The 13146-nt window shown below is 39.2% G+C and overlaps 1 protein-coding gene across 1 annotated transcript in view; it reads right to left on the bottom strand.

Annotated features, from left to right (window-relative positions):
- Positions 1-709: 709 nt before the first annotated feature.
- Positions 710-13146, bottom strand: part of LOC130220392 (sphingosine kinase 1-like) — a gene marked incomplete at its 3' end in the record, with an annotated part of 14570 nt that continues 2133 nt past the window's right edge. The window contains exons 2-3 of the mRNA XM_056452701.1: positions 1309-1403; positions 710-825 (exon numbers count right to left, since the gene is read on the bottom strand). Coding sequence (XP_056308676.1) covers positions 710-825; positions 1309-1403 — 211 coding nt within the window. The remainder of the gene's footprint in view (positions 826-1308; positions 1404-13146) is intronic.

The raw sequence follows: 13146 nt of genomic DNA, 5'->3' as shown, positions 1-13146 counted from the left end.
GGCCGTAGAAACTATCATTAACCTGACAGAAAAACAATGGAAATCTATAATGTCCTCACTAAGATAGTGAAACAAACCTGTGTGTGTGTGTGTGTGTGTGTGTATACAGGTTTAGCTATACTTGTGAGGGCACAATTGTCATCACTTATATAGTGAGGAATCAAAACGACCCACTAGTGGACACACTAATTTAAAGTGTTTATAAAACAACCAGATGTTTAATTAGTATCTAATGATGTGTTCGCTTAGGGTTCGGGTTAGGGCTAGGGCTAGGGGTAGGCCATAGTCACTATCATTTACCTGACAGAAAAACAATGGAAGTCTGTAATGTCCTCACTATGATATTGAAACAAACCTGTGTGTGTGTGTATACAGGTTTAGCTATACTCGTGAGGGCACAATTGTCGTCACTTATATAGTGAGATATCAAAACGACCCACTAGTGGACACACTAATCTAAAGTGTTTATTAAACAACCAGATGTTTAATTAGTATCTAATCATGTGTTGGTTTAGGGTTCGGATTAGGGCTAGGGGTAGGCCATAGTGACTATCATTAACCTGAAAGAAAAACAATGGAAGTCTGTAATGTCCTCACTAAGATAGTGAAACAAACCTGTGTGTGTGAGTGTGTGTGTGTGTGTCCATCAGTCAGCTGGTGTACTGGGCATCTGTCAGCCGGTATGATCAGTCAGTGTGTGTCTGCTCACCGTGTGTAATGATGGACAGAAGCAGCCAGAGCGTTTCCTGAACCTCCCGGGAGAATTCCCAGAGGAGTCTGAATGGCCTTCTCCCAATCTGGCCTCTCCATCAGCCCGTTCACCACCTACAGCACATACACACACAGGTTTGTTTTAGTGAACTGTGGGGACACTCCATAGCTTTCTATTGTTTTTATATGGTACAAACTGTAGTTTCTATCAACTGAAACCCAACAACCACAGGATACTGAGTGCATGCTCACTTAAACTTTAAATAAACTAATTACATAATTAACAAAGTAATTCTGAATGATTTTTAAGTCTTTTGAAAAATACACATGTGCAATGTCCTCATAAGTCACCTTCTCCTTATAGCACCAGACATCCCAAGTCTTCCGGAAGTTCCGGGAGTCTCCTGCAAATGCATAGAGACTCCCGGATGCCTGCAAAACCAATGATAATCTCCCGGAAATCGTGTGTCTCCCACAAAATCATCTCTGTCTCTCCCGGAAATGACTTTTCCCAACTTGGGATGTTTGTAATTCCTGCGTCATACTCATATCATTATACAAGTTTGTGTCCTCCTCATGTCACAAACACGCACACACCTCAAAGAGCAGCCCGTCTCCAGACAGGATGATCAGGGCGTCCCACTGCGACAGGTCTGTGCTCCTCACCAGATCCCGGGCATGATTCTGATGCTCTAAACACAAACACCATCAGTAAACACACTTCATTATACACACAAGACCATGAGTAAATACACACACTGCAATATAAACACAAAACATCATCAGTAAATCACTTAACCCTTGTGTGCTGTTTATATTGACTACCCTTTCGTTATGTTGGGGCCTGTTTTTGCCCCATTGGCTTCCATTGCATTTTCATTTTTTGATTGCAAAGCCGTGGCTGCATATATATATATATATATATCGTGCGTTCTTGATTTTTGCTGGTTTTGCCTATTGGGAAGAGGTAAATGTGTAATTTCCTTACATATTTTACACACATTATGTTTTTAAATTGGTGTAAAAAGAGCCACGAACATAATGGAAAGGTAGTAAGTTTGCAGAGAGTGTATTGTTGAATATTTCAACATTTTCAAAGCATTTTCCCAAAATATGTGTCAAAATAAGATTTGTGACCAAAAATCTGTCCATTTGCTGAAACACAGAGAAAGTTGAGGCCAAATTAAGACTCAAAATCACCCCAGAGTGGATGAAAACATCCCCAACAGCACACAAGGGGTTAATTAAATCACTTAATAATTAAAAAAATGCACTTTATTCTTAATTCACCTTATTCATGTGACCATTTCAAAAACATTTTCATTTAAATTCACTTTCGCCTCTCAGTCCTATTCACAACAACCACCTGTTTTTTTTTGCCATCTGCAATTGACCAATCCTTTAAAACAGGGGTGTCCAAACTCGGTCCTGTAGGACTGGTGTCCTGGAGAGTTTAGCTCCAACCAGGGGAGTAGCGGACATTTTAAAAGTGCGGGGGACAGCTGTATGAGATCATATGTTCATATAATTATTAATCACCTGTTTCTAAATGGTCTGTCTCTAAAAGATCCCCCCCCCTCCCCGGGTGCTACTGCCCCTGGCTACAACCCTAATCAAACACACCTGAACCAGCTAATCAAGCTCTTACTAGATATACTAGAAACTTCCAGGCAGGTGTGTTAAAGCAAGTTGGGGCTAAACTATACAGGACACCGGCCCTCCAGGACCGAGTTTGGACACCCCTGCTTTAAAACATGAAGGTAAAGCTTATTTGTCAGATCCTTTTTTAACGATACTTCTTTTAATGACCTTACATCTAAATATAATTGACATGCTAAGAGTTGTACAGGTGTTTTCTACATTGTAATTTGGCATAACTTTGTAGTAACTTTGAGGATTTCCCTATAGTTTTCCCAAACTACACTGTAATAGATCCATTTGTGTCAGGACAACATGAAGGAATTAAGTTTACTCATTAGTTTTAGTTAATTTAAGTGGATTGAACATAAAACAATCAAACAAAAATCAGGGATTGTGTTGTTTCAGCTCATTTTAAATAAGTAGTTTTGAACTAACAGCACACGCCATATTTTAACCGTAGTAACTCACCCAGTAAATGCATGTTATTGTTCTCTGCAGTTCAGTACACACTAGGCATGTAACGATTCACCGTGAGTCGGTTGAAAATCGATTCAAATATGTGACGATTCACACCGGTAGAAATGTTAAATGAATCGTGATACATTTTCTAAACAGAGGGGGCGCTGTTTTACCTGTGCATGAGTGGAGAGCAAGAAGTAGAGCGGCAGATGACAGGATGATAGTGGTGAGGTGGGCCAAACAAACTCAAACTGTGTGCAAATACGGCAAAAAGATGTTTACTTACACTAACAGAATAACGAATATGATGCAGCACAGAGAAAAACTACTGTCACAGACGTCAACACGCAAAAAAAAACTTTAATAGGCCAAAGCACGCTGACCGGAGCATTGGCAGCTTCGCTCGCTCTGACGACTGCTAACATTACGGAGATCACACGGTGCATCAGTGTTTTCATAGCGAAAGTGTGAAGATGGTTTTCAGACTGAAAGAGAAAGCTGTGCTATTCCAAAATAAGGTGTTAGATAGTTCCTTTTTACTCTGTCTTTTTCAATTTAGTTTATGCATTTTTTTTATTAATTTGCTTATTATATCATATATTATAATCAGTAGTGTTCAGTCCCCTGGAGCGGAGGGCCTATTGACCCCCTCTGTACACACTGCTCTCTGGTTTAGGAAAGGCTTTCCTGTCCACACATCTCAGTTCCCCAGTGAAAGAGTTTTTTCATCAGCAGCAGTGTTGCCAACTATTTTCAATGAAAAGGTGCTAAGCTTTGGCGGAAAAGTCGCTAAATGTCGCTAGATTACGTCATCCGTCAATTTGCATATTACTAACATCATCACGTCCAACTGTTTCTGTTTGTTTAACAGCCTGTGGTTAATAAAGGGGTATTTATATTTGCACTATGCTTTATGTAAGCATGTCAATTGAACTAAATGTATTGCTGTTTAAATACAGTGTATCAGTATAGATGTGTAGTGAATTTGCAGTAATCAGACGTAGTATACTCAGACAAGTTCAGAAACTGTCACTAAAATATCTGTGATTGTGAACAAGCAAAGAATAAACGGTCGAAATAAATTGTTAAAATAAATAAGACTGTACAATGGTAAAACCTCACACTCCTGGCGCTAAATCATTTGCCGTCGCAGAGGAGTGATCTGCTGTCAGGCTGCAGGTGGGAGAGACTGCTGTATGAGGACTGACTTGGCCGCCTGTCAGTGCTCTGAGGCGGGGGAAGGGGTGGACGGCATCACCCGCAGCTCGTTAAGAAGAGTAGGGATGGGACAGTACGGACACATGACAGTCTATATAAATCTCCAATAACACACAAAAAAGTCGCTAGATTTGTCGCTAAACGATATTTTAAAAATTTGTCTAAATATATCGACAAACTCGCTAAGTTACTGCAGCAGGGGACACTGTAAATGTGCAAAGACCTCAGATTATGCCAGAAAGCATAGATGTGCTGATTTTTCTTTTTAAAAATGTAAAATCCCAGCACAGGCACAGTTTTAGTTTGTATTAAAGCTCCTTCTTTAATCTGTATTGTTCACTTTTGATTTGGGATTTCGTTTTAAACTCGTAATGTAGCTGCACAGTCACAGTTTTAGTTTGTTTATATCAAAGAGTCTTCGTTAGTTTGTATTATTCACTTTGTTTTAAAATTCCAATTTAATTATTGCAGAAAAGATTTTATTTAGTAAACAAAAATAAAAAACGTGCAGCGTTTGAGAAAAAACGAACGGGCTCTTGTTCAGCTTAAATTTCTCTCAAATAATTTTCTTAAACAAATCGTGACTAAATCGTGAGAATTATATCGTGAATTGTATCGAATCGTGAGTCAGGTGAACATCCCTATTACACACAGGGCAGGAGCAAGCTGAACTGCCGCTCTAGGCAAAGGACGATCACGTCGCCCTCAACCCGAAATTGAAAACGAAAGGGACCCGTTAGTAGAGTGAGGACCGGGGGGGAGGGGTCGCGGATGAAATTGAAGACCGGGATGGGGGGGAGGTGTTCGCTGATATAACTGATTCTCATATAACTGAGGACGCGGGTGGTGAGGGAGGTGTTGCGAACGGCGCCCTCTCTATTCTGCCGCCCTAGGCGCGGATATAACTGCTGAGGACGCGGGTGGTAAAGGATGTCGCGGACGCCACCTTCTCTATTCTGCTGCTCTAAGCGGCCGCGCCGGCCCTGATTACACATGACCATTAGATTACAAGAGAAATTCTACACCCGCAGTGAGAGAGAGAGATCTGAACAGACTCGCGTTCATCTCAATGCAGACGTACTTCAGCATAATTGAGATATTATATTTTATTAATGGATTGAATTGGGGGGTGTATATAAAATAACTGATCAACTTCAGTCATTCATTCATTTTCCTTCGGCTTAGTCTCTATTTCCGAGGTCGCCACAGCGGAATGAACCGCCAACTATTTCAGCATATGTTTTACACAGCGGATGCCGTTCCAGCTGCAACCCAGTATCAGGAAACACCCGTACACTCTCACATTCACACACGCACTCACACACTAAGGGCAGTTTGGTTTACTCAGTTTACCTATAGCGCATGTGTTTGGAAATCGGAGCGCCCGGAGGAAACCCACGCCAACACGAGGAGAACATGCAAACTCCACACAGAAATACCAACTGACCCCAGGGAACCTGCGACCTTCGTGCTGTGAGGCCACAGTGCTAACCACTGAGCCACCGTGCGGCCAGTAGTTGTTGTCACATTTAGGGATAAAATGTTTTGAGTTTACGTTTGAGTCATTTTGTGGAGTATTTTTGCCCTTTTTAAAATTTGATTAATTTCAAGTTATTTTAGTTCATAAAGGCAAAATAAATTTAGAAAATGATATTATTAATAAAAGTATTATCATTATTTTTATTTTATAGGTTTAGTGATTTATAAAAACATCAATAGTCATATCAAAATATTCTTTGAATTTATGTGTGTGTGTGTGTGCGTGTGTGCGTGCGTGCTGGTGGGTGGGTGGCAGGAGAAAAGATTCATAGTAACTGACTCAGCAGAAATGCCTGAAGTTGAAACTGGACTTAACGCACACACATTCATCAAATTCAGTGTGTGTATACACATGATAGAGACAACCAGGACTATTACTGATCTCTCTCACACACACACATATCAGATATCTGCTTCATTCACACGCCAGTGACATTAACAGCGTGTGAATCTTTCAGCTGGTCACGGCTGATAACATTCATCTCAACAATCTCAAGAACCATCTTTACTATTTAACCCTTTAACAAGCATCATAACCACCTGGTCGACCTTTTACCCATAGGCTATCATTATTATTTTAATTGCTTATTATTATTTATCAGAGAAGTGTCAGTATATTATTAAATGCGAGTGTTATTTTCAAGGAGTGCACCTTAAAGGGTTAATAACAGAATTGTTACCTCTGTGAAATTTAGATTCTATTTCAAATAGGTGATTTTTAACAGTACGTCCTATTGAAATGCTCTTTTGGAGACCGCCTTATTTCTTTTCATTTTGACTGGAATAAAAATATATATATACAGGGTGGGCCGTTTATATGGATGCACCTTAATAAAATGGGAATGGTTGGTGTTATTAATGTCCTGTTTGTGGCACATTAGTATATGTGAGGGGTCAAACTTTTAAAGATGGGCGGTGACCATGGTGGCCATTTTGAAGTCGCCATCTTGGATCCAACTTTAGTTTTTTTAATAGGAAGAGGGTCATGTGACGCCTCAAATGTATTGGAAATTTCACAAGAAAAACAATGGTGTGCTTGGTTTTAACGTAACTTTATTCTTTCATGAGCTCCCTTACATATGCTAATGTGCCACAAACAGGACGTTAATATCATCAACCATTCCCATTTTATTAAAGTGTATCCATACAAATGGCTCACCCTGTATATTTAAAGCTCAATTTTATTAGCCCCTCGAACACTTTATTTGTTTTTGATTGGCAACAGAACAAACCAGTGTTGTCCAATGACTCGCCTAATTAACATAGATAAATCTTTAAATGCCACTTTAAGCTAAATACTAGTATTTTTCTTAGATTGTTTACACTAATACGTTTTAGTTTTAAAGCGCATACGTTTTCCTGCGGTTATGCCATGCGTCCACACTACCTCAGAGTTTTCGTGCGCCAAAAAAACGGAGCGTTTTGGAAACGCTGAAGAGGCTGTTTTCATTCGAAAACGCTGCTGCTACGTGTCAGTGTGGATGGGGGAAAACGGAGACATCTGAAAACGGAGGCGGGGCTGAAGACATTCGCCTCTCTGATTAGGGCTTTTTCCTCAATATTAAGTAGCCTACACACAGTTCAGTCCTGTATCCTCTCCTTGTAAGTTCAGACTTTGCAAGTTTGATATGCTAACACACTCCCGAGGACACGTCGGGTAAATCTTCAAAAGGAAACGTGTACTTTATAACCTATTCACATCATTCTGACTACGTTGTTTCACTTTCTTGATAATAAAATGAACACATGATATAAGAAACAGCCTATTTTAATTTTGATATTAACAACTTAACAGACACCAAACATGTGGAGGTGTTGTGTAGCTGCATATTTATATGAGCGTCATCTTCACTCTATGCATATTTATAACAAAACGGAGCCTATAACATTAATGCCTCCTTTAATTTTCAGTGAAAAATATGAAACATACCCTCTCTTTTGCTGAATATCAGTTTTAATAATCAATAATATACATTATAAGAAATAAATGGCAAGCAATCCATCAGATGCGCAGAATCAGTGTACGTGGTTACATTAACTAATATATTTACTTATCTTTGCGCTCAGCTAAAACACGTTACCTGTGAACAAGTAATAGATTCAAAAAGACCAAAGTCGGGGAATATTTTGTTAGATAGAGACAACAAGATGAATTAAATATCACGTTTAACAAATACAGTGAGATTCTTGATGAACCGTCCGACGTGCACAGCTCTCACCGGGGGTTCTGTGCTCAAAGCACCCGCTGACAGCCTGGAGCTCAGGCGCGTGCATATGCTGCAGTGTGTGTGTGGTCACGTAATGTGCGTTTTCAGTGGTGTAGTGTGGACAGAGATCTTTCCAGAAACGCTGGGTGAAACGCCACTGTGGACGCGGATCCTTTTCATTCTAAAACGATATGGAATAAAATCACTGTCATAAATATTTCGTGCGTAAATAAAATGACGCATTTGTAATTATAAAATCGTAAAGGAAAAATGAAACGTACTCGTAATTTCACGAGGGTACAATTCCAAAATCTGCGATTAGAACAGACACAGATACGACATTTTCTTTGTCTGTTTGTATATGACTGATAATTTTACGATGGGTGTACTTTACAAACACGAATTACAGTTTCACCACGGACACGAAGTCCTGATTACGAGTACGAATCAAACAGTGACACTTCACTGTCAAAATTCCGTCACCGCTGTTACAGGCATTAATAAACAAGCAAGAGTCATCGATCACAACGGCGCGCCCGCTGTCTCAGGTATTTCCTGTTTGTAAAGTACACCCATCATAAATGTATCAGTCAAATACAAACAGACAAAGAAAATGTCGTATCTGTGTCTGTTCTAATCGCAGATTTTGGAATTGTAGCCTCGTAAAATTACGAGTACGCTCCGTTTTCCTTTATGATTTTATAATTACATATGCGTGATTTTTATTCACGCACAAAATATTTATGACAGTGATTTTATTCCATAAGACGGCATATTAAAACTAAAAGGTATTTGCATAAACGGGGCCTTAGTATCTAGTGAAATATTATGCACTATCATCATGGCAAAGACTAATGAATCGAGTTATTACAGTACTGATTTAAAATGTGTTAATGTGGAAAAATTTACAAATAATTGCAATAAAAAATATATATATATATATATATATATATATATATTTCTAGCAACATTCAACTGCATATAACAGAGTATCCTGCACAACAGATGCTCCAACACATGGTCTATATCTGCACAAACACACTGCAGATTGACTGATGTGTGTATAAATAGATCCATCATTCAGCATCATGCAGTCATACATCACTCAAATACTGTCTGTCTGTCAGAGGTGATTCGGAGTTCATCATCTGACACTAAAGCTCATCCGTTTGTCTATAACCTAGTGCTGCATGATGCAAAAAAAATATGCGCTATGCGGCATTGTGAGTCTTGCGGTAAACATATTTCGATAGCACTTTACAATACGGGACATGTAGTTAATGACAACCATCCTGGATGTACTTTATCCTGCTTTTTACATGGCTACTTGCCACAAAAAAATAAAACTTAGATTCAAAATATTGTTCTGAGCAGTAATAGTTTATTACTTCTTTAATGAAATGCAAAGCTGACAGAAACGAAAACAGTTAATGGAGTGTACGCTAACCTGCGCATTATGCAGCCACAAGATGGCGCCAAACAGTCAAAAACGCAGAGCTGACAGAAACTAAAACAGCTGATGGAGTATACACTAACCTGCGCATTATACAGACACAAGATGGCGCCAAACAGTCAAAAACGCAGAGCTGACAGAAACTAAAACAGCTGATGGAGTATACAATAACCTGCACATTATTCAGACACAAGATGGCGCCAAACAGTCAAAAACACAAAGCTGACAGAAACTAAAACAGCTGATGGAGTATACACTAACCTGTGAATTATTCAGACACAAGATGGCGCCAAACAGTCAAAAACACAAAGCTGACAGAAATGAAAACAGTTAATGGAGTATACGCTAACCTGCGCATTATGCAGCCACAAGATGGTGCCAAACAGTCAAAAACGCAGAGCTGACAGAAACTAAAACAGCTGATGGAGTATACAATAACCTGCACATTATTCAGACACAAGATGACGCCAAACAGTCAAAAACACAAAGCTGACAGAAATGAAAACAGCTGATGGAGTATACACTAACCTGTGCATTATGCAGCCACAAGATGGCGCCAAACTGTCAAAAACACAGAGCTGACAGAAACTAAAACAGCTGATGGAGTATACACTAACCTGCGCATTATACAGACACAAGACGGCGCCAAACAGTCAAAAACACAAAGCTGACAGAAAAGAAAACAGCTGATGGAGTATACACTAACCTGCGCATTATTCAGACACAAGATGGCGCCAAACAGTCAAAAACACAAAGCTGACAGAAAAGACAACAGCTGATGGAGTATACACTAACCTGCGCATTATTCAGACACAAGATGGCGCCAAACAGTCAAAAACACAAAGCTTACAGAAACGAAAACAGCTGATGGAGTATACACTAACCTGCGCATTATGCAGCCACAAGATGGCGCCAAACAGTCAAAAACGCAGAGCTGACAGAAACTAAAACAGCTGATTGAGTATACACTAACCTGCACATTATGCAGCCACAAGATGGCGCCAAACAGTCAAAAACGCAAAGCTAACAGAATCGAAAACAGCTGATGGAGTATACACTAACCTGCGCATTATTCAGACACAAGATGGCGCCAAACAGTCAAAAACGCAGAGCTGACAGAAGGGAAAACAGCTGAATGGAGCATACACTAACCTGTGTATTATTCAGATGGCACCAAACTGTCAGAAACCACACTGACTACATTTACATGGACATCAGTAATCAAATTATTTGGCTTAATCTGAATAAGACAGTAATATGATGAAGGCGCTTACATGAGCTGCTTTTTGAATGTTCCTTTCATGATCCCGTTGTACATGTTATAGCTTATAATTTGATTAACGTCATTGCGTCACCGCGCTATCCACATTTCCTCTGGAGTTTCATGCAATTTCAGATGTTTCATTGTTAATTTGACAACTTAAACTGCAGCTTGGGAGATTCACTTTCATTCAGGAACATTTCATACATGTCCCCTTTGTCAAACTAAGATATTGGATGCGAGTATGAACTGATGGAAGAGTGTTGTTTTAATGGAATTTGATACGCACGCTGTATAGGAAAAAACCTCTGCATTGTGCGATACAGGTGTCTGTGGTTCCTCATTGACTCGGTAGGTGCAGAGAATAGTGTCAAACAGCCATGTGTGTATAGATTATCGTATCGCAAAATGCGGAGAAAGTCCTGTAATAGTTTGATTGTGGTGTTTACATGTCTGTACTGCTCTAAAATAATGTGACTAAAATCAGCATACTTCACACGTCTTAATTCCATTTCTCTTTAGTTCGATTATGACTTTAGTCGGATTAAATTAATCAAAAATTGCTGTTTACATGGTAGACTCTTAATCAGAGTGTTGTCTTAATCGTATTTAAATTATTATTATTATTAGTGTCCATGTAAGCGTACTCACTGTGACTGACAAACTAATACATATGAACGTGGATGTAAGTATGTGGATGTATTCAGTGAAGGTTAACATGATTCTCAGTTCCTGAATGAGTTTGTGTTATTTAAAGGTTGTTATCTGGGAAAAACATACCTTAAAATATCTCGAGTATTCCAGACAGCCGTGTAAACATGAACTAACAATGAACAACTGTATTTTCATTAACGCACGTTAACATATATGAATAAGTACTGTAATAAATGTATTGTTCATTGTCTGTTCATGTTAGTAAATGCATTAACTAACATTAACCATTGTCCTGTGTTATAAAGTGTTACCAATATATTTTTTGTGATGGATAAAGGCTGTTTTTATTAGCTAGTTTTATAAATCAGTCATTTATGTGATGATACTAAACATTACTAATTTAGACTAAAAGAAACTGTCAAGATGCAAACATTTAAACTTTAAAACACTACGACCCAGTTTCACAAACAGGGCTTAGATTAAGCCAGGACTAAGCCTTATTTAAACTAGGCTACAGTGTTTTTTCTAGGATTTTTTCCAGCTGTGGCAGCATACTCTGTTGGGCTTTTTACACAGATCTACCATCTACCTGTGGCGTTATTTCATTGACAAATGTCGTGAGCGCAGTATTAAGTCGAGATCGAATTCAATAGCCTTCGAGCATGTCAATCTCTGTCAATTTCCTCTGCTCGTGCACAAAACTTCTTGCGCACCCTCAAATACACACTGCTCAAGTGCAGATTTTCCTGTGCGCTCAAATAAACGCTGCTGAAGTGCGATTCAGCGCGTTTATGTAGTGAGTATGTCTCCAACAATTACTAGATTTGCTAGGAATGTTTATGAATGTCTCCAATAGACCTACAGAGCAGCATTAATGCATCCTGAAGTAAAGTGAAACGGCTATAAACTATAGCAAGATAAAGTCACTGTATGCAGAACCACAGACCTTTCTCTATAAATAAAATATAATTATGGAAACTGTGTTTAGTGTGGCGCCCCGCCACGGACGGATGAATGTAGCGGAAACCATGGGCTATTTAAGCCACATTTATAAAAATGGCCTTCGAAAAATACATTACAGGTGTGCACCTGACAAAGACTAAAAAAGACACTGACGTATTTTAAGACATCTCACTGCAAGTTATTTTGAGTTGAGACAGCTTAAACATGCAATTTAATCTTGACTAGCCTTAAACCTTGTTTATGAAACCCTGGGTATGAATGTCTGAAAACCTCATCAGATATTTGAACTCTGATTGGCTGTTGTTGGTTTTCCTCTCTCATCTCGATGTATTCCCACCATTAGTGTTTATTTTCAGCTCTTGATTCACCTTTGGGATGTTTTTTTTTTAGCCAATAGCAGAATAGCACCTACTGGGGAGGCGGGGATAAAGTAACTTATTACAAATACTCAAACGATTTTCTCGGGAATTGTACGAAGCTAACCCAAATGCAAAAATTACTTAGTTTTTTTTTGTACTAAACCATCTGCGTAGTCTACTGTGATGTGCATTTTGGGATGAGGTTTTTTGACACTTTACTGCAATTATTGCAGGTCGTGGACAACTTGGAGTTGTGAGGAGGTCCATCCTGCCTGCTGACTTTTCCTCCGCTCTTTGTTTACTTCAGTATGTTACACATTTGAGTTTCCCGCATGTTATTTTTGACCAATCAAAATGCATTTCAGGAAGTTTGTCTAGCCAACAGCTGATATGGATGCTATCACATGACTGCTTTTTTGTCCCTTCTAACTGGTTCGATACAGAGCAGTCGGTCTAGTGTGAAACGGAACCAAAATAGCTGAAAAATGCTACAATGTATATATATATATATTTTAATAATTATTTTTTAGGGGGGTTTTACCTCTAATGGATAGAATGGTGCAGAGAATTGACAGGAAATAGTTGGGAGCAGAGAGAGGGGAAGTGTCGGCAAAGGACCTCGAGCCGGGAATCGAACTCGGGTCACCGTGAGCACCATGGTGCTATATGTCAGCGCACAAC

This window comes from Danio aesculapii, unplaced genomic scaffold, assembly GCF_903798145.1.
Source record: "Danio aesculapii unplaced genomic scaffold, fDanAes4.1, whole genome shotgun sequence".
NCBI classification, from domain to species: domain Eukaryota; kingdom Metazoa; phylum Chordata; class Actinopteri; order Cypriniformes; family Danionidae; genus Danio; species Danio aesculapii.
Note: the sequence above shows the minus strand (reverse complement) of the source record. Positions and strands in the feature narration are given on the sequence as shown.